This window comes from Calonectris borealis, chromosome 1 (genome assembly GCF_964195595.1).
Source record: "Calonectris borealis chromosome 1, bCalBor7.hap1.2, whole genome shotgun sequence".
NCBI lineage: Eukaryota > Metazoa > Chordata > Aves > Procellariiformes > Procellariidae > Calonectris > Calonectris borealis.
In genome coordinates, this window is record NC_134312.1 from 56,390,032 (window position 1) to 56,412,750 (window position 22,719).

Below are 22,719 nucleotides of genomic sequence, written 5' to 3' on the forward strand. Positions count from 1 at the left end.
GAGGGGGCCCGGCCCAGGCCCAGGCCCAGGCCTCCTCCCCACAGGGTGACTCCGCGCGCGGCATGCCGGGTACCCCCCCCGCAGGACTACACGTCCCGGCGTGCCCCGCGGCCGGCGGCGCCGCGCGGGCCCCGTAGCCCCGCCCACGCGCGGCGAGGCTGGCCGGCTGCGGCACGCCGGCTGTCGGCACCCGGCGCGGGGCAGAGGGGAGGGAGCAGTCCCTGTGACGTCACGCCGCGCAGCCAATCCCGGAGGAGAGAGCAAAACTGCCGGCTTTCAAATCCTCCGCCTCCCCCGCCCGCCCCTCCCCCATCGTCCCCGGCGGCGGCGGCGGCGGCAGCGGCAGCGTGAGGGCTTGGGCCGGCGCCACTCCATCGCCTCCACCGGCAGCCAGCGGCGGACGGCGGCGCCGGATCCCTCCGGGTGCGGAGGTGAGGCGAGGCGAGGGGAGGCGGCAGCCGCCGCCACCGTTGGTGGCCGGGGGAGGGGGCTGTGCGCGAGGCGACGCCATCCCCAGGCTAGCACCCCCCCCGCTGCCGCCCCGGCTCCTCGCGCGGGGGGAGCGGGAAGGGAACGCCTCGTGGCGCTCCCACGCGGGGCGAGGGTACCCCCTCGTGGGTGCGGGTCACGCGTGCCCGGCTACGGGAGCCCCCTCCACGCCCCCGCTCTCCTCGCGCGCCAGGCGGCACGGAGGGGGCCGCCCGCGCGTGGGGCAGGAAGGGGGGGGATCGGCGCCGTCTCCCGGGGCGGCGGGACCCGTTATGTGGGGCCGGGGCGGGGGGCTCAGCCGCTGCGCTGGGAGGCTGTCAGGGGCTGGCTGGAGGTAACCTTGGGCTGTCACCCGCCGCTCCCGGGGGCCGGGTGCGGGGCCCTCCGTTGCCGGGAGAGCAGAGCAGGCTCCGCCTCAGGATAACACAGCAGGTAGCCGGCGTGCTGTCTGTTGGTGTGGACAAAGTGTAATTTGTAATTAAAGCATTCGGCTAAACTAACTTTTTTGACCATCGGGAAGCGTACAGCTTCATACACTCTTTAAGTAACGAGGAAACCTCTCTTCAGGCATTTCCAGATCTTGGTTTTATTTGCCAAACATACTAACTCTTCAATTTTTTTTTTTTTTAAAGCTTTCCCTGCAGAAGAGCTAGCAGTGAAGAGACCTCCGGTAGGTTGACAATTGGGTGTGGCTGATACGTTTGCAATAAAACATGCTTCAGGATGTGATGATGAAGTTGTATGTTCAAATTAGGAAGTAGCCTATGTGTAAATTGAAGAAAGTAAAAGGGGATTTAAGGGAAAAGAGAAGCAAAGGGAGTGAGTACACCTGTAGAGTATAGAAGAGCATCATAGTAGAACAGAAGTCTTTTTTTAAACAGTAGGGTGATGAGGTATTTAACATTAAATTTAATAATTGAACTAGGTGGACAGACTGACTTCTTTGGATCCTAACTTTTGTTCCTGTCCAGTAAAGCCTTCACGGGTTGGAGGATGTCCTCTCTTTCCTCCTTCTCGGTATTGGATTGGCAGAGATTGGGAATGTCCATCTGGTGTCTGTGTAGCCTGGTAGGGGTGGAGTAAGTTATGTGAGCATCTTTCTACTGGCAGCACCTACTTGAGAGGACAGTCATCTTAGAAAAGTGATGTTGATCAACCTTGAGGATGCTTTTTTCCCCCTGTGTCCAAAAACAATACTAAAGTTAATGAAAGCTGAAGAGAAGCCGTACTCTGGGGAAGCTGAAGGCAAATGCTTCACAGCTAGGTATCGGGAGGAAATGATGTATGTACTTTTGTTTAGGGGGTGTTTTAAAACCAGCACTGCTGAGCTCAGAGCTGCAAGAGTGTGGGGCCACTTCTAAGTCAGACAAGAATGGAAGGGAGCTGGTTTTCTGTTGTAGAAATGAACCTTCATCCCTTCTGACACCAGAAGTCTGTTTTATAAGTATGTTGCTTCTAAGCACTAGTTGTGTGTAGTCTTTTATCCCAGCGGAGGTGCTAGGATAAGAAACATGCTCAGTTTATCTTGCTGAACAAATGGAGGCCAGTTACTTCACGCAGTGATGGATATTCATTAAATAATAGTATGCAGATGCTACTAGGCATGGCTAGCTTCAAACCTGTGCCTCAAGGCAAAATGTTCGCTAATCCATCATCAGTGTAAGATCATCCTGTTTAATGTGTGTGATAAATCTGTGTGGGACATCTGAAAGGAAAGAGAACCCACAAACCTGAGAGAGAGTTTTGTGTGCAACACACGTGATGTTTTCAGCAACTCGGTGGTTCTAGAACTGTGCTGACAAGGGCACTACTGGGGATATCACTGAAAAGGAAAAACAGGTGTGTTCATTTTAATTTGCTTTGGAGAAAGGGGAAATGTGCGGCATCTATAATAAAGGATGGGGTTTGGGGAGAGAAGAATGTTACATTTTAATTGTAAAAGTGTTGCGCAAAGAGTAATGTCTTAATGTGGCCTTAATCCATAGTTTTAGCTACTGGTTATTTATGAAGTGTAACAACTCCATCAAAACCCAAGTCTCGTCAGTATTGGAAGAATCAACACCATCTGACTGGTTGGCTTTGGAATATTAATCTAGCCTAGCTGCCATAAGTAAACTATGGGGAAAACACTAATGACACTAAAAACTCAATTTGATATCTCAGGATAACAAAAAACACGTTAGTGTTCAAATAAATATGATTATTCATACAGATTATGTATTGTAGTTTGCTTTTTTTTATGTTGACAATTTATTTTAATTGACAGCTCTTAACATTTGGAAAAGCAGAAAAATGGCATCAGAAGACATCACTAAGCTTGCAGAGTCACTTGCCAAAACCAAAGTGGGTGGCGGACAGTTGAGCTTCAAAGGCCAGAGCCTTAAACTCAATACAGCTGAAGATGGTAAGAGAAAATACCCTTGTGTTTGGGAAGTGTCTCCCTGAAATTCTAAAGTCTTGTGGTAAACCTCCTGCTAATCCTACATGGACAAGTTGTCATAATATTAGCTGTGATGTTCAGCTACAGCTGCTTCTTATAGAGACGTTTCCTTCCCTTCTTGTACCCTGCTTTGACCTGGCACCCTGGCAGTGCTACAGCTGGCGGAATTGGGGTTTGGCTCCCTGGTGTGTAATTCTTGTTTTCTTGGTGTTCTCTCCAAGTGCTTTTGACAGTCACTGTGCACTAGAAGTCATTAAGCAAGTGGATGACAGCTCTTGGAACAAGTAGATGCTTCAAAGCCTGGTACAGAGGAATGAGCTGATATGTTAGTCCGCTGCAATAGTCCAGTTTCTTCCCAAATTCTGACCAATTTGTTGGACTCTTGTTGGTTTTTTTTCTGGAATATCTCTCTTGCTGGTATATGTGAGTTTCCCAATTAAAAATGTCTTGCAGTGGCTGTTAATGTAGTAAATATCTGGAGAATATGTGTATATTCTTAAATCAACATTTCTGCCACACCAAGAAAAAGAGAGGCTATTTGCTATAGTGCGTACCTTTTTTACTGATTCTAAAGGTGATGCTTTTTTATATGCCGTTTTAGTAGTGCAAAGCCACTGAACTACGGGGAAAGGCTTTGGAGCTTGGGAATGATAACAAGTGCCCATTGACAGGGGAGTGTCTACAGCTTGCTCCTGTGTCTTGCATAGGATTACTCTAGCATTAAATTGTTCCACCCTGACATGTTTGCTAAACAGGCATCTACTTTTGCCAGTCAGTGGGAACTTCTTCCTGTTGATGTGGCACCGATTCCCATCAACTTTTAGCTTAGTCCTTGCATCTTTGTAGGCACATGCACTCTAGCTCCTAAACCATGTGCTGGATGGCAGAGGAATCTTACTTAGGAGGTAAGGAAACTTACTTTTGCAAATAGGAGGATGGCTATCAGAGAACAGAACTAGAAACAGATTATGAAAAGGGTCCGGAATGGATAACACTCTCTCTAGTGACCTGATGCTTTAGCTCTGTTCCCATCGCTGTTTCAGGATTCTTTCAGATAATGTTGTTCAGCTGTTTTCTCTAAGGGTATTGTTGAGCAAGTATTGCTGCATCAGAGTGTTACTGTGGTACCTAAGATGATAGTTAGAAGGCTAACTAGACTATCTGCTTTTTGCAGCTGAAGAAGTGATCAAGCAAATTGAGGAGTTTGATGGCCTGGAAGCATTGCGCCTGGAAGGCAACACAGTGGGTGTGGAAGCAGCAAAAGTCATTGCCAAAGCCTTGGAGAAGAAATCGGAGCTCAAGGTGAGATCCTCGAGTGGGTGGTGCTGAGGGGGAAAAAGTAATGTAGAAATACTGAAGGCCTATCTATGCTCTTCTTGCAGTAGCCTGCCTTGAGTTGGCCCCAAAGCTTGCTTGGTGGTTCTTCCAGTAGGAAGAACAACCATATGAAAATGTGGCAGAACTTGGGGACTTTGGGATAATGGGAACACTTTCTGCATTCCTAACTGTTCCTGTTCAGAAGGCTTCCAGTCTTGAAGTTGGGAAGCTGTGCAAGGAAGAGCCTCTCTGCAGAGGCAGCATCTGTAAACAAAGAACTGTGGCAACAAAACTTAAGTTCTAATGGAAAAGCTGGGTCATATCTTCTGGAGAACGATCAGATCTTCTGAAGGATGAGTCTTCAGAGAATGCCTGAATAGGGAAGAAATAATAGAGGAAATGGACCTGGAGGTTTTTCCGTGTCCAAGCTATGTTTCCCTACTACTGTTCTAGCCTAATGTTAGGAGGATGTTGTGCTGCTAGAGGCACTGTCCTTTGCAGGAGAAGAGTATGAAACATTGATTCATGTTAGTCATCGAAGTGTGGTTTTTCAAGCAAGTTCAGATTGTTGAGCTCCATACCTTAGTAAAATCTGCATTCCTAATGTATCCTTCAGTTTCCTGCTGTTTTTTCCTGTGGTAATTTTCTTAGCACAAAAGAATTCCAGCTTGAATGCAAGCAAGAATTCTTGTATAGTGTTATTTACAATGTGCATTTCGGTGGCTTTATGTCCTTGCAAGGGAAGTAATTGTAACGTTAATTCTCGTAGCTCTTTATTACAATCAGATGACAAGCCCAAGGAAAGGCAGGCAGTATTAAGCTGTCCTCAGTGATGTAATGCAGCTCGTATGTGTAAACCTCTGTACAACTGTGTTGTCCTAAATATTTTTAATGGTTTCTATCTGTATGTTTCTTATTTTAGAGGTGTCATTGGAGTGACATGTTCACAGGGAGACTAAGGTCTGAGATCCCTCCTGCTTTGGTAAGTAAAAACTAGATCAGAGACTTCTGACTAATATAACTTCTTTTCTCACCTGTCATGCTTTTTGTGGGAGTATGTCTTTTAGCACAGAGCTGATCTTTCTCTACACTGTTAACACTAAGTGTCTCAGAATAGGTGAGTGATTCTTTTTTACTCCTTCTTTATGAGGTGGAGAAGAGTTGATAAAAGGCCAAATGCAAGTCCATGCTAATGAAGAAGCTTGTCACTGGGAAGAACATCCTCATGATCCAATAGATAGAATGGAAACTAAGCTTTCTAAATAAAAGCATATAGCTATCTCTTCGAAGAGCATTACAGAGCTCCCCGCCTCCTTGAGTCCTGTGAAGCAAGAACATGATAAACTCAACAGAATGAAAACAATATTTCTTTTAGCAGTGTAGAGGGGGAAACTCACTTTGAAAAATGTGTATTTGACCTAAAGGGATGGGATAACTTCTTGAAAACTGCGTTATGGTTATCTTTAACTTAATTTGCACTTCTTCTTTGGCTTTAGCTGTATAGTTTTATTCCCCCATGCAGCTTTGCCGAATGTCTTCAAAGTGGAAATTTTTTGCAGCATCACTGTCATACCTAGCCACTGCAGTGATGCTGTCACTAAAAGTCAATCCACTCCCTCCCTCCCACCCTGCCATCTGTTTCCTTACAGATCTCTTTGGGGGATGCACTCATCACTGCTGGAGCCCAGCTGGTGGAGCTGGACCTGAGTGACAATGCTTTTGGGCCAGACGGTGTGCGTGGCTTTGAGGCACTGCTGAAGAGCCCCACATGCTACACCCTACAGGAACTCAAGCTCAATAACTGTGGCATGGGCATTGGGGGTGGCAAGGTAAGGGTTGTCTCCTTTTTGGGAATGAGGTCAGAGTGAGGACTTGGCTTCAGACTGCCCTACACGGAATTGCAGAATGGTTGACGTTGGAAGGGAGATCTTTGGTGATTGTCTAGTTCAACTCCCCTGCTCAAGGCAACCAGGCCAGGTTGCTCAGGGCTGTGTCTAGTCAGGTTTTGAATATCTCAAAGGATGGAGACTTCACAGGCTTTCTAGATAGTCTATCCCAGTGTTTAACAACCCTCACAGTAAAAAAGGGTTTTTTGTGTTTAAATGGAATTTTCTCTGCATCAGTTTGTGTCTGACTCTGCCTTCTTTACACCACCTTCTCCCCCCATCCTGTTATTCTGGCTGTTCTTACACACGGATAAGATCTCCCCCAGAGCCTTTTCCTCTCCAGCCTTAATAATCCCAGTGCTCAGCACTCTCCCAGTATGTAAAATTCTCCAATTCTTAATCACCCTTGGGACCCTTTGCTGGACTCGCCCCAGCCTGGAACTGGACACAGTACTCAGACGCATTTCACAGGGCTGAGTAGAGGAGAGGGATCACTTCGCTTGACCCGCTGACAATGCTTTTCCCAAGGCAGCCCAGTAGACTTTCTTTGCTGCAAGCACATATTGCTAGCTCATAGTCAACTTCTCACCCACTAGGACCCCCCAGGTTCTTTTCTGCTAAGCTATTTTGCCCCCAGTTGACCCCCAGCTTATGCTGGTACATGGGGTTATTCCTCCCTATTTGCAGGACTTCATATTTCCCTTTAAGCTTAATGAGATTCTTGTTGGCCCATTTTTCCAGTCTCAAGATCCCTTCCCTCTACATGTTTTCATGGATAAATTTCTGAAGTATGAAAAACTCATCTGTTTTTCCAGGATAGGAAAACAGTTCTGTCCTAAACATTAGATTCCATGTCAAGAGAGCTAGTAGCCTTGGATTTGAGAGAACAGTATTACCAAGCCTAGCACTGAAGGGATGCCTGTTGGATGAAGCAGAAAACTGGGACTAACTGTGGTTATCACTAAGACCCTATATGTTTGCCTGTTTAAGAATCAAATGTTCTTAATGGGGTTAATGTGTTCTAGTGTTGCAAAATTATCACTTCTTGCCTAAGACTGTAGTGTGCAAGTGTTTTAGTTACAGGCAGTTTTATTGTATACCCTACTGTAGTAGCAGGTACATTTCAGTGGTGACCGAAGTATTTCCTGAGAGCTAGATATACAAACCACATTTGGATTCCTTCAGAATGATTGCTGAGGTAGTATAAACTGCTTGTTTTATCTTTAGATATTGGCAGCTGCTCTGAAAGAGTGTCACAGGAAATCAAGTGCCCAGGGCAAGCCTCTTGCTTTGAAAATATTTGTGGCTGGCAGAAACCGTCTGGAGAATGACGGTGCCACTGCCCTGGCTGAAGCCTTTGGGGTAAGTACCAAACCAGAACTTCTTGACAGCAAATTGGAGCAAGGTGTGCTTAAGTGCTGATGTTAAAAATAATGCACACAAAGCTTGCCTCAACTTGGAGGCAGTGGCTGGTTGTTGGTTCGCTAAAGTCGCGATGTTGTTTGCTGCTGAAACTGGAGTCTTCCACAAGTGCAAGTAGAATTGATGACTGAATGTTTCTGTGACCTAAGTTTCCAAACACATAATTAATACTTGAGGGAGAAATAGGCATCTCCTGAGTAATTTAATAGTAGTCTTATTCCTTCTCCTCCCTCTGTGCTAATGGAGGTTATCTGGCATGGGGGTAGGTGTACCAGCTGACCTCTTGAGTGCTTCTTTGCCTAGTTGTTCAATCATCTGGCAAAAGCAACCTAGTGTTTTCACTAGGATCATCCTGTGAGGGCTCTAAATGCTGCCTAGCTTTCTCTAGCTGTCACTGGCCAACTTGCATTTTTCTTGGAGGAAGAGAATTCATGGTGGTTGGGGCCACCTAATTCCCTTTTCTTTCCTCCATTGCTGCTAAAAGCAACTTCTGTATTATAATGCATATTGTCAGGTATATTAACAATGATATTGCAGGTTATAGGTTTTTCTTTTTATAAAGAGCTGTCTGGATGTGATTTTGAATAATCAGTAATCATGGCAAAAATAAGACTACTTAAATACTTGAGAGGCACATAACAAAGTGATTCATGAGGAATTCAGACTGAATGGCAATACCAAAATGGGATTCATTACTGTGTTTTGTGACATGCTGTTTAGTCCATAAAGAGTGTTCATACTAATTTTCTTACAGGTTTGCTTCTGCAGTCAGGGCAAAATGTAGATCTTAATTAGAATAATACTGTGTCCAGTGGTGTTGCTGGGTCTGTTTCAGTGTTGTTGAACCACAGGTGAAGAACTCTTGTTTTAAGGTATCTAGAGCAGGCACGCTAGGAGGATGCTACTTGTGACTCTTAGAATCAGGGCTTTGTGTTAATCTGACACTGCCATGAGCCTGCAATTTCACTTAGATTTGTGACATAATTGCTGGTAAATAATTCTATGTAGAAGAACTAATGGAGTTTTGAGTTGGGGAAAAATAATTTTAAGCAAATCCTAAAGAGTGAAACGCTATACTCTTGAGTTGAAGTATGTCTCCTAACAGCTTTTTTTCATCTGCATCCTTTCCCAGATCATCGGGACTCTAGAAGAGGTCCATATGCCACAGAATGGAATTAACCATCCTGGCATCACGGCACTGGCCCAGGCCTTTGCTATCAACCCACTGCTTAAGGTTATAAACTTGAATGACAACACCTTCACAGAGAAAGGAGCTCTGGCCATGGCAGAGGTGAGTTGTTCTAAGCAGTTGCTTTGGCTTTGTCTTCTGCTTCCCAGTCTCCTCAAATGTAGTTAGCATTAGCACCTCTGGGTTGGTGGAGCCACATGCCATGCTGCCATGGGAAAAATGACCTTCCAGGAGTGATAGGACATTCATTTACTTGCATGTCTATACCTTCAAATTTGTGCTGTTTTGCAGACTCTGAAGGCGCTTCGGCAGATTGAAGTGATCAACTTTGGAGACTGCCTGGTGCGTTCGAAGGGTGCTGTTGCTATTGCTGATGCTGTTAAAGAAGGGCTTCATAAATTAAAGGTATTGTCTTCTTGCTGTTCAGCTTTGAATTTCTTTTGAAAATGCCTAGTTTCCCATTTCCTGTTTTTCTGACCATTTTCCTACCACTACTGATTATTTTAAAGTGGGATTCACTTCAGTGCAGGCTCTGCTATCACAACTCAAAAGCAATGAGCTGTATTGTAGATCAGTGCCATTGCCACATCCAGCTAAGGCTGGTCTACATGGAGGTGTACCAGTGATCTGTTTAGACTCCGCTCGATGTTTTTGAAGCTGCTGGTTCAACTCAGCAAGTGCTATTCAAGAAATCTGGTAATGGAAGTAGCTGCTTTTAGAACCTCTCAGAGGGTCATGAGCGGGGACTGAGATGTTCCTCTTCATGAACAGCTTGTAATCCCTTCAGCATTTCAGAGTTCATACCGTTAACGCTTTTTCTTTGTTACGGCATGTATCAAAGGTCCAAATATTTTTAGTTTGTTGTTCTTTTTTTTTTTCTTTTCTTTTTTTTTTTTTTTTTGCAATACCACAACACACTACATCAGTATTTGCACACAATGTTCTAGACAGGCCTAAGTCCAGTCAGTAATGTAAGTAAACTCGGATCTCTAGAAACACCTGCCATGAGTCACAACTGCACTGGGACAGATGCTGAACACATAATTCCTAATCTTGCAAGCTTACAGTCAAAGACAAAAATTTAGCTGAGTGCTAATATTTATTTATGTATATGAACCCGATACAGAAAGAAGTAGGTGCTTTGTAGTGTGAAATCCCTTGCTCAGGCTTCTGCTGATTCTACTGGAACTTATGTCTGAATCTCCCAGGAAGACTTAAGTGAGGATTGTAATGGGGGTATTGAGATGAACCGCCAGAAGTTAAATCCTTTTTTCTAGAGCAGAAGTGGTTAAGGGAGGGTAGCATGAAGCAATTGCAGATGATTCATTCTCTTCAAGGACTGCTTCCCTTTTGCTGTTAATATTAAATCTCTTCTCAGGAAAGGATTGATTGAGCACAGCATGTAATGGTGGGGGATGGTGCCTGGCTGTTGAATAACTTTACTCTTACTAGTCTGTCCACACTGTTTCTCTGCTGGCTGTGTTTATCAGAAGTAGTACCACTCATAGTTTGTCTTTTGAAGGCCTTAACTTGCAATGTAAGTGTTCAAAAGCAAATGTGCCATCCATTTAGTATAGTAGCTACCCTTCTTCAGTAAGACTTACTGATGTGTGAATTCTGGAATGCTCTTTTGACCCTTGAATAAGTGAAGATCTCCAGTCAGCTGTTTGCTAAGCACTGAAATGTCTGCTACCTTTTAGGTGAGCAGTCAGAATGGTCTGGTCTCTGTAACTATTCTAGTAAAGTGGTTACCTTCAGTAGTGCTGCTCTTAACAATAGTATGTTTCAAAATGCCCCTTTCAGGTATATGAAGTAGGAGTATGTGTCAGGTTTTATTTCCAATTAAAAATACTTTTTTTTTTTTTTTGGCTAAGAGCCTCTTCAAATGAGGTTCTTTCCAGAACACTTGTGAGCACATGAAGCTTATGGAGATGATAGATGTTAATAGGAGTTCTGCAAACAAATGTTCTTCTGCTTCTTAGGAACTGAATTTATCCTTCTGTGAGATCAAACGAGATGCTGCCCTGACTGTTGCTGAAGCTATTGAAGATAAAGCAGAGTTGGAGAAGTTAGATCTCAATGGTATGTAAGTTTGCTAGATCAAAGTATGTCTAGTCTGATCCCAGCTAGAAACCACTAGGAAGAATATTGACAGTATCACATATTCTAGTCTTGCAATTGTCAGCGTTTAAAAATGGTACTCTGAGAGTAGCTGAACTTGGATGACCTCGGGACAGGAAGCAGTTATATCCGGAAAGTTTTCTCAAGCCATGAACTCAGTTAATAGTTAAAGTTAAGCAGTTTCAGTACATCTCGTAAGGTGGAAAGATTAAACTGATACCTATACCTGTTTTCAGTAAAACTTTTTAAAATTTTTCATTGTGATCTCAGATATTTCATATTTGCAAACAAAAACCTCTGTGCATATCTCTGCAGAAGAGTGGGAGAACTTTGACTAGTGTTGGCCTTTGCTGTTCATACTTTGGGTCACTGTGTTTCAGTGGTACTGTGCTGTGTGCCCTTGTTTTAGAATCGCTGAGAAGAAGAGCTGTTTATAGAACTAGAAGGAAGTCTCTCAAAGACACTCTGAAAAATTAGGGGGTTTGTTTCTCTCAAACCATTGTGTAACGCTGCTGAAATTTGTTTAACGACTGCTTGATTCTGATAACTGAAGGCTGCATTGCTGCCTCTAAGGTGTTGTTTAGAAATGACTGATAACTGATCAATTTGAGAAATAAGAGATAGACGAGAATCTATAGTGAAATCCTCAAGAACAAACTTGTGTGCATCTGTTAAGTCTACTCGCTTTCCCCATCAACCTAGGTAACTGTCTGGGAGAAGAGGGATGTGAGCAACTCCAGGAGATCCTTGAAGGCTTCAATATGGCAGCTGTGCTGGGATCTTTGAGGTAAGCAGGGTACCAGAGTTTAAATCAGAAATTTTCCGACAATTTTCATCAACACTTTCATTCACCTATCTGTTTTAAAATAAGAACTGTAACATTCCAGATGGATGTTGTTTTCAGTGTGCCGTGTGGAGCACCATTAGGGGATTCCATAAGCAGGATAAGCCTTGTGTCTCGTTTTCATCGATGGACTTATCTTAGTCTTAGTTACTAATTGCATTCCTCGCTCTTTGCTTGCTGTTGTCGACTGAGTGACTGAAGCCTGAGTGTCCTCTTAATGTGTTGTAGACGGAGATGTACTTCTTGCAGTAAGACTTGAGGGGAGGCTGCTTTTTTGTTCTTGAAAAAATGTTTTGAGTTCTGGTGTACAGGAATTGCAAGTGTGCAATTAATGTAACATGTAACACTCAAACCTTAGTGATGATGAAGGGGAGGAGGAGGAGGATGAAGAGGAGGAGGAGGATGAAGATGAAGAAGAGGAGGAAGAGGAAGAACAGCAACAGCTGAAGGAGAGAGAACAGGGAGAACAGGAGTCACTGACTCCTAAGAAGATAATTGATTCACAGGTAAGATAACCACCAGATGCATTCCTGCTTCCTCAGCTGGAGGAGACTAAAGGAGGAAATGAGATCTGGAGCGAGTCTGAACTTGGAGCGCTGGCAGGCGTTCACATTCCTGCGTGGGTTGGCACTGTAGTAACAGTCAGGGAGATAACATGCAGGAAATAAAGAAAACGGATGACTTGGAAACATGTTTTGTTAAAGTGTGCATGTGCACACATGCATGGAGAAAAAGACTGAGTAGCGGTTGTAACAAACATGGGTAGAAAAAGTCTTCCTATGTCCAGAAAACTGTGGGAACCTTGTTCATGCAATGCCATGCAGTCGTGCTAGCATATGCTGGCTATTCCAACTCTGGGCTCATTCCAGCCTCAAATAGTTTTCAAATAGAACAAATCCTGACCTGATGTACCTGTGTCCTGACCTGTCCTATGTACCTTTGCCACTGAACCAATTTATTTACTTCCAAGAGTAAACCTGAGATGGATTCTGCCCGTTTCAGGATTCAACTCCAGTGCCATCTCCTCCCGTGGACGTTACCACGTTCCTTGCTTTCCCATCACCAGAGAAGTTGCTGCGACTAGGACCAAAGTGCTCTGTGCTGATAGCTCAGCAGGTGGGTGAGCCAGTTGTCTTCTGTGCTTGATTCTCTCTCAGAACCATATAATTCCCAGAGGTGATAACTTTCTCTCTTGAGACCTAGATTTGCATCTTCTCCCCAGTGATCCTGAGGAACCTTATGGAAGCAGATGATGCAGTTAACACTTATACTGGCACCAGAGCTGCTACGCAGAGTAACTTTGTTTCACAGTGTTGCTTATGCCTTGTGTTACGGCCAAGGCAAAACTGATGTCAGTCAGCTGAAGGCTGTAATTCTTGTCACAGCCCTAGCAAAGATCCATCTTTTGTAGCTGGTTAGCAGTGAACTGAATGGCCCCTGATCTTTTTATTTTTTTTCTTGCCTTTCAGACAGATACATCTGATGTAGAGAAAGTAGTTACAACTCTCCTAAGGATATCCTCGGTCTTCAAAGATGAAGCCCCAGTGAAAACAGCAGTGCATGAAACAACAGGTGACTGGGCCTTTCTTCACTTCATGGTGTGACCTGCTTCAGTGTCAAGGACACCAGTGCGATGCAGAGGAAGGCCCCTGTGGGCCAGGCCGTTGGACTGTTTGTCCCTGGCAGCAGGAAACCCAAGATAACAAAGTACCAAACTGTGTCATGCTGTTGTGTGGAGTGAAAGTAGAGATTCATTCTGAACTTAGCATATCTTGTGCTTCCAGAATATTGGTCCTGAGGGACCCAGAAAACAGTTGAACAAGTTTTCTCATTGTGTTCTCATTCCTTTTGATTTCAAATGAAAGGTGAATTCTTGCTGGCTTTCAAAAAAATGTAAGGCTCTAACGCTTGCTGCTCTACTTCATCTGATCATATTTATATGCATGTGTGTACATAGCATGCATGTTCAAATGCATTGAGCAGAGCATTTTGTGATGCATAGGACTGAGGTCAAATTATATCTGAAGCTTAGCAGTGTGCGAATTTTGGGGTTTTTTTTGGCATTTTTTGTGGTTGGTTGGTTTTTTGGTGTTTTTTTTTCTTTTCCTTTGTATCAGACCTTATCCTAAGGACTTGGGTTTTATCTGTCTGGGTGTTTCAGAGGTTATACCTAGTCCCTGCGGAGACGACTGTAATCTTAGCAGATACTACCTCCCAAAACTCTTTTAACAGCTGGTGTTCCCTGAGGTCCTGTATGATCAATCTTGATCTTAAAATCTGTAACAGCATCCCTTTCTGTATTGTTTAATATGATGCATTTATTTCTTTTTAGATGCCTTGATGAGAAAAGCCTTCACTTCTGCCACATTTAATTCGGATGCATTCATCACAAGCCTCTTGATCCACATGGGACTACTTAAGGTGAGGAAGCAGGAAAGAGTTAAGTTATGGTCTGTTTAGCCTGTTGAAGACCAGACTGGCTGGGTTTTGGGTAATTACGTTGCCATGGAAGCAGCTGGGTGCCTGTGCATGCCTGATGCCCAGGGACAATGGAAGTCTGCAGGTCCAGCAGAAATTGCAAATTGCAAGGTTGCATTAGGATGAAGGAGGTGTCAGCTGTTTGTACCTCTTCTGCTTAATGTGCTCTGCATTCTCAATCATCCCCTAAAGGTAGGGAGGGTCAGGTAAGGAAATAGTGCTGTTGCTGGACTATGGTGTCTGTAAAAAGCCATGTCCAGGAGTCTAATCTACAATATTATTAGTTAATGTGGTCCTTTAGGGCACCTCTTAGTAGTTTGGCTGAAAAACATATATCCAACTACTCATGCTAGATCAGTAGCATTCAACTTCATGCTTTGGAGTATATTTGCCAAATACTAGTGTTAAATATGTAGTTACAGGGAATAAACTTTCCTGTGAGAAAAGATGGAGGGTCAGTAGGAAACCTGCAAATTGCATTAGAATAGCTGTAGCTTTACTTTGAGTGAGATGACTGGGGAGAGGTTCTGTCTGCAAACTTAAGAAGCACCTTTGCCTACTTGTGCTACAAGGATTAATGTTTCTCACTGCCTCAAGCCCTAAAAGCTGAGAATGGACACTTGGACCAAGGCAATTCTAAACCACAGAATAGCCGTAATGTATGTTATAGCAGCCTGCTCTTAATTAGGTTTATGGATTTCCTTCTGGTAATATCCAGCTTGGGGTACAGACAGCTGTTGACATGCTTGGATACATCTTAATTTCCTAAAAATCAGTTTAGACTTTCCCTGTGTTCATTGGACATTGGACCAACACTGAGCTTCCCACTTCTCAGACAGGTCAACAGAACCCGAGATGTCTTTTTGTTCTGCAGATTGCTTGTTTCGGGGACTACCACCTACTTCTTACCCATACAGAAAATAGCAAATATGCATGAGGCGCAAAGCACAGAGTTGTGCTCCAGAAGAACTCCTTCAGGCCAGGAAGTGGCATTGATAATAAAGCCCTTGAGGATCAGCCAGCTGATTGTCATCTGTGATATAGAGGATTGCTGATGAATTAGGCATATGTGGAGAGGGAGCAGCTTCCATCATTTTCTGTCCCACATAGCTGGAAGCACACGAGCAACAGATACTCTTAGCACCATGAACTCCAAGACCATACACGGAGGAACACAGGTCTAGATCCTGTCTATAGAATGAAGGGCTTTAGTTGAAATGGCACTGGAGAAATAAATGAAAACAGTGTAAGAGTTGGGACACATAGGTTAGCTTCACACGTAGGTTAGGAGCAAGAATAACTTATGCATCATGTAAGCAGGGGGATGACTGTTAGCTTTATCTTGTACATAATTGTGAGACCAGTTCTGGGAATACTGCATCAAGTTCTGGAGGAAGCCTGCCAAAGAACTGGAGATGGTATAAAAATGAGCTATAGAATAATACAAGAAAAAATCATGTGATTAAGGCAACTGAATTCTTTATGAAATGAAGTCTGGTGGAATTCCTTAGGAGAACACTTTGACACAGGGCCTCTGAGAAGATTTGGCTGTTTCACTTGCAAATTCATTACTTCCCTTTCCCCATTACTACTGCTGTCAATTGATGAGTACTAGAATGTTCTTGATGCTGCTTTATTTCAGATGCTAGTGCTGGGAGGCTATGGAATTGGCTACCTTTGTCTTTAGGAACGTTGCACTTAATCTAGTGACCAGCTCCTACAGTGTATGGGAGCACTTCATTCAGCAGAGAATTCATTGCCTCTGTGAACTACAGTGGATTAGATAAAATAGTGATTGTCTGATGTCTGACTTCATCTTCTTGTCCTTTTCTCAGAGTGAAGAGAAGATCAAAGCTGTCCCAAGCCTCTATGGTATTCTTATGACCTTGAACCATATGGTCCAGCAGGATTATTTCCCTAAATCCCTGGCCCCGGTTCTCTCAGCTTTTGTCACAAAGTGAGTATTGCACTTGCCGTGCAGTCTTCTCCATGGGAGCTAGTGGAACTGTTTGAGGGTTAATAGCTACATACAAGCTGTTCTGTTAAAGCCCACTAAATATCTGTTTTGAAATTAAGGATTAATAGTTTAATGGGCCTCTACTTTTATCTTGCTTACTCCAGTATGCAAGGTTTAGGGTAAAAAAATCTTGATCCTGAAGAAGAAATAGTGGAAAGCTGGCTTTGCAACTAACTGGCTCTGAAGCAGAGACTGCTAATGCCAGTCACAGAAGAGGTGCTCTGAGCTTAAGGAAACCTGCTAGGTTTCTAGCCACTGCTTGAGTGAACTATGAGTACGCTGGATCTAACGGCGCCCTCCAAATCATCCTTCTGAGTATGAGGGTCAGCAAAGCTCTACCTGAGTTGTAACACTGAACATGCTGTGTAACACTGAACACCAGCAGATCAAAACACTACAAAACACAAAGACTGAATTTGTTTCTAAATGAAACTTCCTACTGTGACAGCAACAAGGTTAGTGATTTTTCTGAGAACTAAATTGGGAGCATAAGTGTTGAAGAAGCCGCTTCTACTGCCTGCCTCTATTTAATGTTGTTACATCTAGTATAGGTATAGAATCTGCCCCCGCAACTTTAGTTTCTTTAATGTCTTAAAGCATAGTAAATGCAATAGCTGTGGAAGGCATATCTCTTCTGGATTAAATCAGTGTGAACTTCAGCATTGATGAGACTTAGAAAAAAAACACCAAATAGACCTTCCCTCAAGAGAGGAAGGATTAAATACTACTTTTCAGCAGTCAAGAGCAGAAACAGTCCAAAATTGTCACTTTAGGCAAAACCAGCAGAGATCTGAAATCCATTTGGAGCTTGGTGGCTGTTTGGCTCAGCGTGGACCATGTGTCATGTAGGGTGAGAGCAGCTTTTTAACAGGTTCCAGAATGAGGCTTAAGCCTTCCTGATTTTCATGGTATGGGTAATATGCAGATGCTTAGCATCCCTTGCTGATGAAAGGCAGAGGCATCAAATACTTGTGGTCAGTACAAAACATGGGTGATAGGGATGCAGTCAAATATTGATAGTCAGTCTTTTCTTAGTTCTGCTGGGATTGGAAGCAGGCCAGTTGCGATAGGGGAGAAGAATTTTTCCAAGCGTTGGTGTGGCTGAAGCTGTCAAAGCTGATGTGTAGCAGTGGTATGTATCCAGCAACCAGCCATGCTAAGGTCAGTTTTGGGAAATAAAACTATGTAACTAGCTTGTTTACACATGTGCAAGTGCTAACCTAGAGACCCTTCTGGTGGAACAGTTTGTCTGCTCTCTCCTCTCTTTGGCTTGATTAGGCTAAGAATTAGGCAGTTACAAGCCAATAACCACATGCTTTACCAACTGAACGAATATACCTCCAACTCAATCATTATAAGTTTAAGCAAGAAGTATCAGGACTTGCCATGTGAAGTTGTCCAGACAGATCACTGGATTTCTGCTGTTTCCTACACTGCTGCCTGTGCCTGTGATCTTGCTTGTTGATCAGGTAGATACGTACAGTGTAAGGATCCAATACCAGCCCTAAAAATGAAAGGGTGAAGAAAATGATGGTGTACTTCATCAGGCACTAGTTATGCAGAGACCCAGCTTGATCAAAACAAGTATCACTTAGTGTCTATTATCAGCCCCAGCCCTCTAAATAGAGGATTTAAATAACTTGAAGCTGGGAATACAGAAAAGGGGACTTTGGTTCAGTGCATTTGATCCTTCTAATTGCTTATGTCAGGTTCCAGTGCCTAGAGTAGCCTCAAAACTCAACTCAACATGTCCTTCTAAACAAATTTGCTCATAAAAGACACTTGTCTCCCTCTCCCAGGCTCCAGGCCTGCAAAATACCAATGTTTTTCATCTGTAGATGATGCTGTATGTGACAAAATAAGAGTAAAATTCGGGTCTTAATGAATCCATCCACAAAAATTCCATTGAATCCATAGCCAGCATTTCATTACAATTACAAGAGTGGAAAGTCTCTTTCTGAAAGTGTGAGATTGTTCAGAGGTCCTGTATAAGTTGTGTGAGAGCCAAGAGCCTCTCACAACAGAAGACAGATCTGTCTGCCTGCCTTCGGTATGCCAAGCCTGCAGAGTGTCCCTGGTGCTGTGAAATTCTCAGAGCTGAAGCTTTTGCTGATTTGCAAACCCCTCTGTTGCAAGGTGTGATATTATCATAGAATCATAGAATAGTTTGGGTTAGAAGAGACCTTTACAGGTCATCTAGTCCAACCCCCCTGCCGTGGGCAGGGACATCTTCAATTAGATCAGGTTGCTCAGAGCCCCTTCCAACCTGACCTTGAATGTTTCCAGGGATGGGAGATCTACTGCCTCTCTGGGCAACCTGTTCCAGTGTTTCACCACCCTCATTGTAAAAAATTTCTTCCTTATATCTAGTCTGAATCTGCCTTCTTTTAGTTTAAATCATTCCCCCTTGTCCTGTTGCAACAGGGCCTACTAAAAAGTTTGTCCTCATCTTTCTTATAAGCCCCCTTTAAGTACTGATAAGCCACAATAAGGTCTCCCCGCAGCCTTCTCTTCTCCAGGCTGAACAACCCCCACTCTCTCAGCCTTTCTTCATAGGAGAGGCGTTCCACCCCCCTGATCATTTTGTGGCCCTCCTCTGGACCCGCTCCAACAGGTCCGTGTCTTTCTTGTGCTGAGGGCTCCAGAGCTGGCCGCAGTACTGCAGGTGGGGTCTCACCAGAGCAGAGTAGAGGGGCAGAATCACCTCCCTCGACCTGCTGGCCATGCTTCTTTTGATGCAGCCCAGGATACAGCTGGCCTTCTGGGCTGCGAGCGCACATTGCTGGCTCGTGTCCAGCTTTTTGTTCACCAGTACCCCCAGGTCCTTCTCGGCAGGGCTGCTCTCAATCCCTTCATCCCCCAGCCAGTATTGATACTGGAGGTTGCCCCGACCCAGGTGCAGGACCTGCACTTGGCCTTGTTGGACCTCATGAGGTTCACACGGGCCCACTTCTCGAGCTTGTATCATAGGGAAACTTACGTGTTAACATAGTAATTTGCAGAGCTCATTTGGGCTCTATTTCTGCAACATCTAATACCACTCTGGCAAACCCATGAGTCCTTAATTTGCAGCAAACTGGTGTGCATTTTTGTGATATTTTCTAGGTTTTTCCTTGAGGATTGCAGTTAGCTCCTTTGGGCTTCTAGAGCTGTAAAGTTCTTGTAGTTGCCTAGGCTAGAGCTCTGCTGCTTTTTGCTGCAAAGGACTTACTTCTGGAGTAGTCATTCTCCTCCTTTCTTTGTGACAATTTTTGATGTTGTAGGTGGTGGTGTTCATTCAAAAATAATAACCCTATGGATATGGACTGTAAGCAGCATCCATCTTACTCTGCTGCTGTCAGGCCTTATTTTCTTTTTTTGGACACAAGAGGGTGCTGTGAATCCACATGTGCTTTTCCAGAAACACTGAAAGTATGTGGATGTCTGCCTGCCCGGTTGTGACTTGCTGGAGGTGGTGGTGGTTTTTTTTGTAAGGGTTGGGTGTTTTTGTTTATTTGGGGTTTTTTGGGGTTGGTTTTGTTTGTTTGTTTTTTTTTGCTGCTCTTTGCTGCAGGATTGGATCATATCACTGGCCTCTTCCAACAGTCAGTAGCACAGAGTGGCAGGCAGTTTAACTCCACAGCAAGTAAGGAGGCTCTTAGTGTTAGAGGAGGCTTGGCATTAGGAGTGGAGGCTGTGAGGGAAGTTGGCTGTGATCAACATCAGCAGTTCAGGTTCTCTGTTTCCAAAAATGGGGAGCTGCTAGACAAAATCAGCCTGCTCATTGCAAACAGGGCTGGGTCTTCCAAAGATGACGAATGAAATACCTCACCCAGACACGTTGAAGACAAGCTGCAAGTTGTAATTGTGTCCTGCCTGTTCAGTGTGGGGCATTGAATGGCTGTTGGGGGGATAAAAGGGGTTAACTCTTCTCCAGGATGTTGTTCTGTTAAACCATAGCATACATGGAGCCCTGTACCAAACAACCTCTGCAGCTATTACCCGTGTGCTATAAATCCAGAGATTAATTTTTTGCTCCTACCTAGATACTCCCATCTTTATTTCAGCTCCCCCTTCTTTCCCAAATTGAGTAAACCTCACTGCTATTAAGGGTATTTTGCTGTGTTGGAATAGGAGAAAGGTAAAATTAATGGTTTCCATTCTCAGAGCAGTGGAAAACGATGGATTAAAATTCTTTGGAGGAAGTTCCCTAATGGATGGATACAGACTGTTAGAAGTTTCAGTGATGCTTAGAGAACAGCTAGCCTGTGGAAGCAGAAATATACATTACTGGGAGGTGATGGGAAGATTAGGGAGATTTAGCCCCACGTTAACCCTGATGTGACTATAGTTCCATCATCTAGTTTCAAGGAGCAGGTTATTTTGTGTGAGATAGACCTCGCTACTGCAATCTCTGTGCCAGATGCTTTCAGCCAATGGTCTGCAGGTTCTGTGGGCTATTTGTAAGACCCCCCCGAAAGGTGGCCCAGCAGAGCCAGTCAGGTGTTACTTGACCTCAGGGGTGTGGAGGGCCTCTTTTAAAGACTTAAGCCTGAGACCAACATCACCATCGGGTCAAAGATAGCAGATGACTGGGTGAGAAAAGATTTGAGTATGAGCAGGCTTGTCTTCTGTGTTTTGGGGCCCTAAACGGTGAATTTATATGAAAAATTGCTGGGAAGGAAAGGGGCTTCCACGCCCACCTACTTCCTGCTACCCAAACTGAGACACACGGGTACAGAGATCAACAATCTGCTGCTGATTTTTGTACCCATGGAAATAAATGTTCTGATTCTTGGCCGTTGTCTTCCTGACTCGGACTCAACAACAGGAGAGCTCTGAATGGGAAGCAGTGATCTGTGCAGAGGTCAGGGAATGGTTTCAGAAGAGATGACCAAGGGGAAAAGACGTAGACCTTTGGATGTGCAAGCCCAGTGCACTTGAAATAGCATTTATTTGCTCATTCAAAGTCAGATACAAAGCAGTTCTTAAATTTAGTATTTTAAATCTTTCTCTCCTCTTTCCACAGACCAAACCGTGCTCTTGACTCCTGTTCATTTGCTCGCCACATGCTCTTACAAACCCTCCACCAGCTGTAAGAGACAAGAGATGTGCTGCTGTGCCCTTCCCTCCTCATAGGACTGTTGTCAGCAGAGAACTCAGAGCTGCATGGTGGGAGAGGATCCCAGAGCCCATACAGACATGCTGTCCTTTCTTTTTTCTTTTTCTTTTTTCTTTTTTTTTTTTCCCTTCCCCTGTAGGAGGTCTATCCTTCCTTCTGCTTTCATAAACTTGGACAAATCCTGCTGAATTTTTTTTCTACTCCTTGTGAAGTGACTCCCTGGTCTGCAGGGCAGGTGCTTAAGCTAGAATAAGTCAGTGCTGCTCTGAGCTCTGCATGGATTAAAAAGAAGAGTCCTCCACTACGGTCGCGGGTCGCGTTGGCAAGGGTGTGCCAAGACTAACACGGGGCCTGGAAGTGCTCTCATCAGGATCAACCCAGTTGTGCATTTTATTTTATTGGACTGTGACTCCTGCCTGATAGCATTCAGCACGTGCAGGAGGGAGGCAACGCTGCTGCTGCTGCCCCTGCTTCTCCAGGCCAGGGGAGTGTTTGACCCCCTTCTGCTGCGCCGGGTCAGAGGGGCAAGGTGTGCTCCCCTTTGTTTCTTCTTTCAAGCCCATTTGTCGAAGGCAGTGTGTGGCTGATTTGTATTTTAATATACTACTCCCCTGCTGCTGTGGCTTGGAATATTCGTGTAGTGTGGCTGACCCTGGTGGCCATTGCTTAAGGGAGCAAGCATAATTTTATTGTAAATTTTTTTTGCCATCGCCTGTGTTGTTCCCTCTTCCTGCCCTTTCCCTGTCCCTTTCCCTTCCTAATTAAATAGGCTTGGTTTGGAAATGAATACAATCCATGAAATCCCTGTGGAATACATGTTCCCTTTCTCCTCCCTTTGACAAAACACTGGGATTGTGTGCACTGTTCACATGTTTGAAAGCTGAGCATGTGTAAGAGTATGAAGAATTAGGGCTGTGCTGATTGTTCTTGTGTAGGACTGTGCTTTTTTCTTGTGCTGAAGGAGTAGCAGCAGATACCCCTGAATATCTGTGTGGAGGATTGTGGCACCTGCCTGTACTGCTCCTTGAGCACACAAGCTCACAGGCTGGTCCTGCTCCCTCTTCTTTCAAGCCTCTGAGAATCAACATATCTCTTTGTTACCTAAAAAGAAAGAGTTGTTCCTTCCCTCTCTGTTTTCAGTTGGAGGAGACTATTCATCCTCCCTTACCCTATCTCACAATCGACATGCAGTATAAAAAGGGCCAGTGCCAGGAAGAAGTCAAGGAAATGGAGTTAGCTGTCCCTTTGTTGTGTACCACAACGTGTACGCAACAGGCAGGGTACATGTGCTTGGCCTAAATGCAGGAAAAGCTGGTGTTAACTCACAGGATGTGCAGGCAGCATGGACAGAAGAAAGGGCTTGGAGCACTGGAAATAAATTGTGTGGTATGTGCAAGACCTATTTGCACGCCCTC

General features: G+C 44.4%; 1 protein-coding gene across 3 annotated transcripts; it reads left to right on the forward strand.

The window, feature by feature from the left end:
• Nucleotides 1-165: 165 nt before the first annotated feature.
• On the forward strand, nt 166-22,702 carry RANGAP1 (Ran GTPase activating protein 1). Of its 3 annotated transcripts, XM_075154181.1 has the most exons (17): nt 166-431; nt 1,122-1,159; nt 2,756-2,893; nt 4,104-4,231; nt 5,169-5,228; nt 5,896-6,075; nt 7,360-7,494; nt 8,687-8,845; nt 9,035-9,148; nt 10,726-10,825; nt 11,567-11,651; nt 12,067-12,214; nt 12,711-12,824; nt 13,178-13,280; nt 14,041-14,129; nt 16,022-16,143; nt 21,212-22,702. In XM_075154181.1, exons 3-17 carry the CDS (start codon nt 2,782-2,784, stop codon nt 21,279-21,281), a joined length of 1,719 nt encoding a protein of 572 aa, XP_075010282.1. In that variant the 5' UTR covers nt 166-431; nt 1,122-1,159; nt 2,756-2,781; the 3' UTR covers nt 21,282-22,702. The 3 variants fall into 3 exon arrangements, with proteins under 3 accessions (XP_075010282.1, XP_075010300.1, XP_075010289.1); XM_075154199.1 differs by lacking the exon at nt 16,022-16,143 and having other exon boundaries at nt 295-431; XM_075154188.1 differs by lacking the exons at nt 166-431; nt 1,122-1,159 and adding an exon at nt 3,151-3,346 and having other exon boundaries at nt 2,808-2,893.
• Nucleotides 22,703-22,719: the final 17 nt, after the last annotated feature.

Bases quoted from the DNA above. Each gene is read 5' to 3' on its own strand.
- RANGAP1 (XM_075154181.1), top strand. From the start codon at position 2,782: ATGGCATCAGAAGACATCACTAAGCTTGCAGAGTCACTTGCCAAAACC. The intron at 7,495-8,686 runs GTAAGTACCAAA...ATCCTTTCCCAG, and splicing joins CCCTGGCTGAAGCCTTTGGG to ATCATCGGGACTCTAGAAGA. The intron at 9,149-10,725 runs GTATTGTCTTCT...TCTGCTTCTTAG, and splicing joins AAGGGCTTCATAAATTAAAG to GAACTGAATTTATCCTTCTG.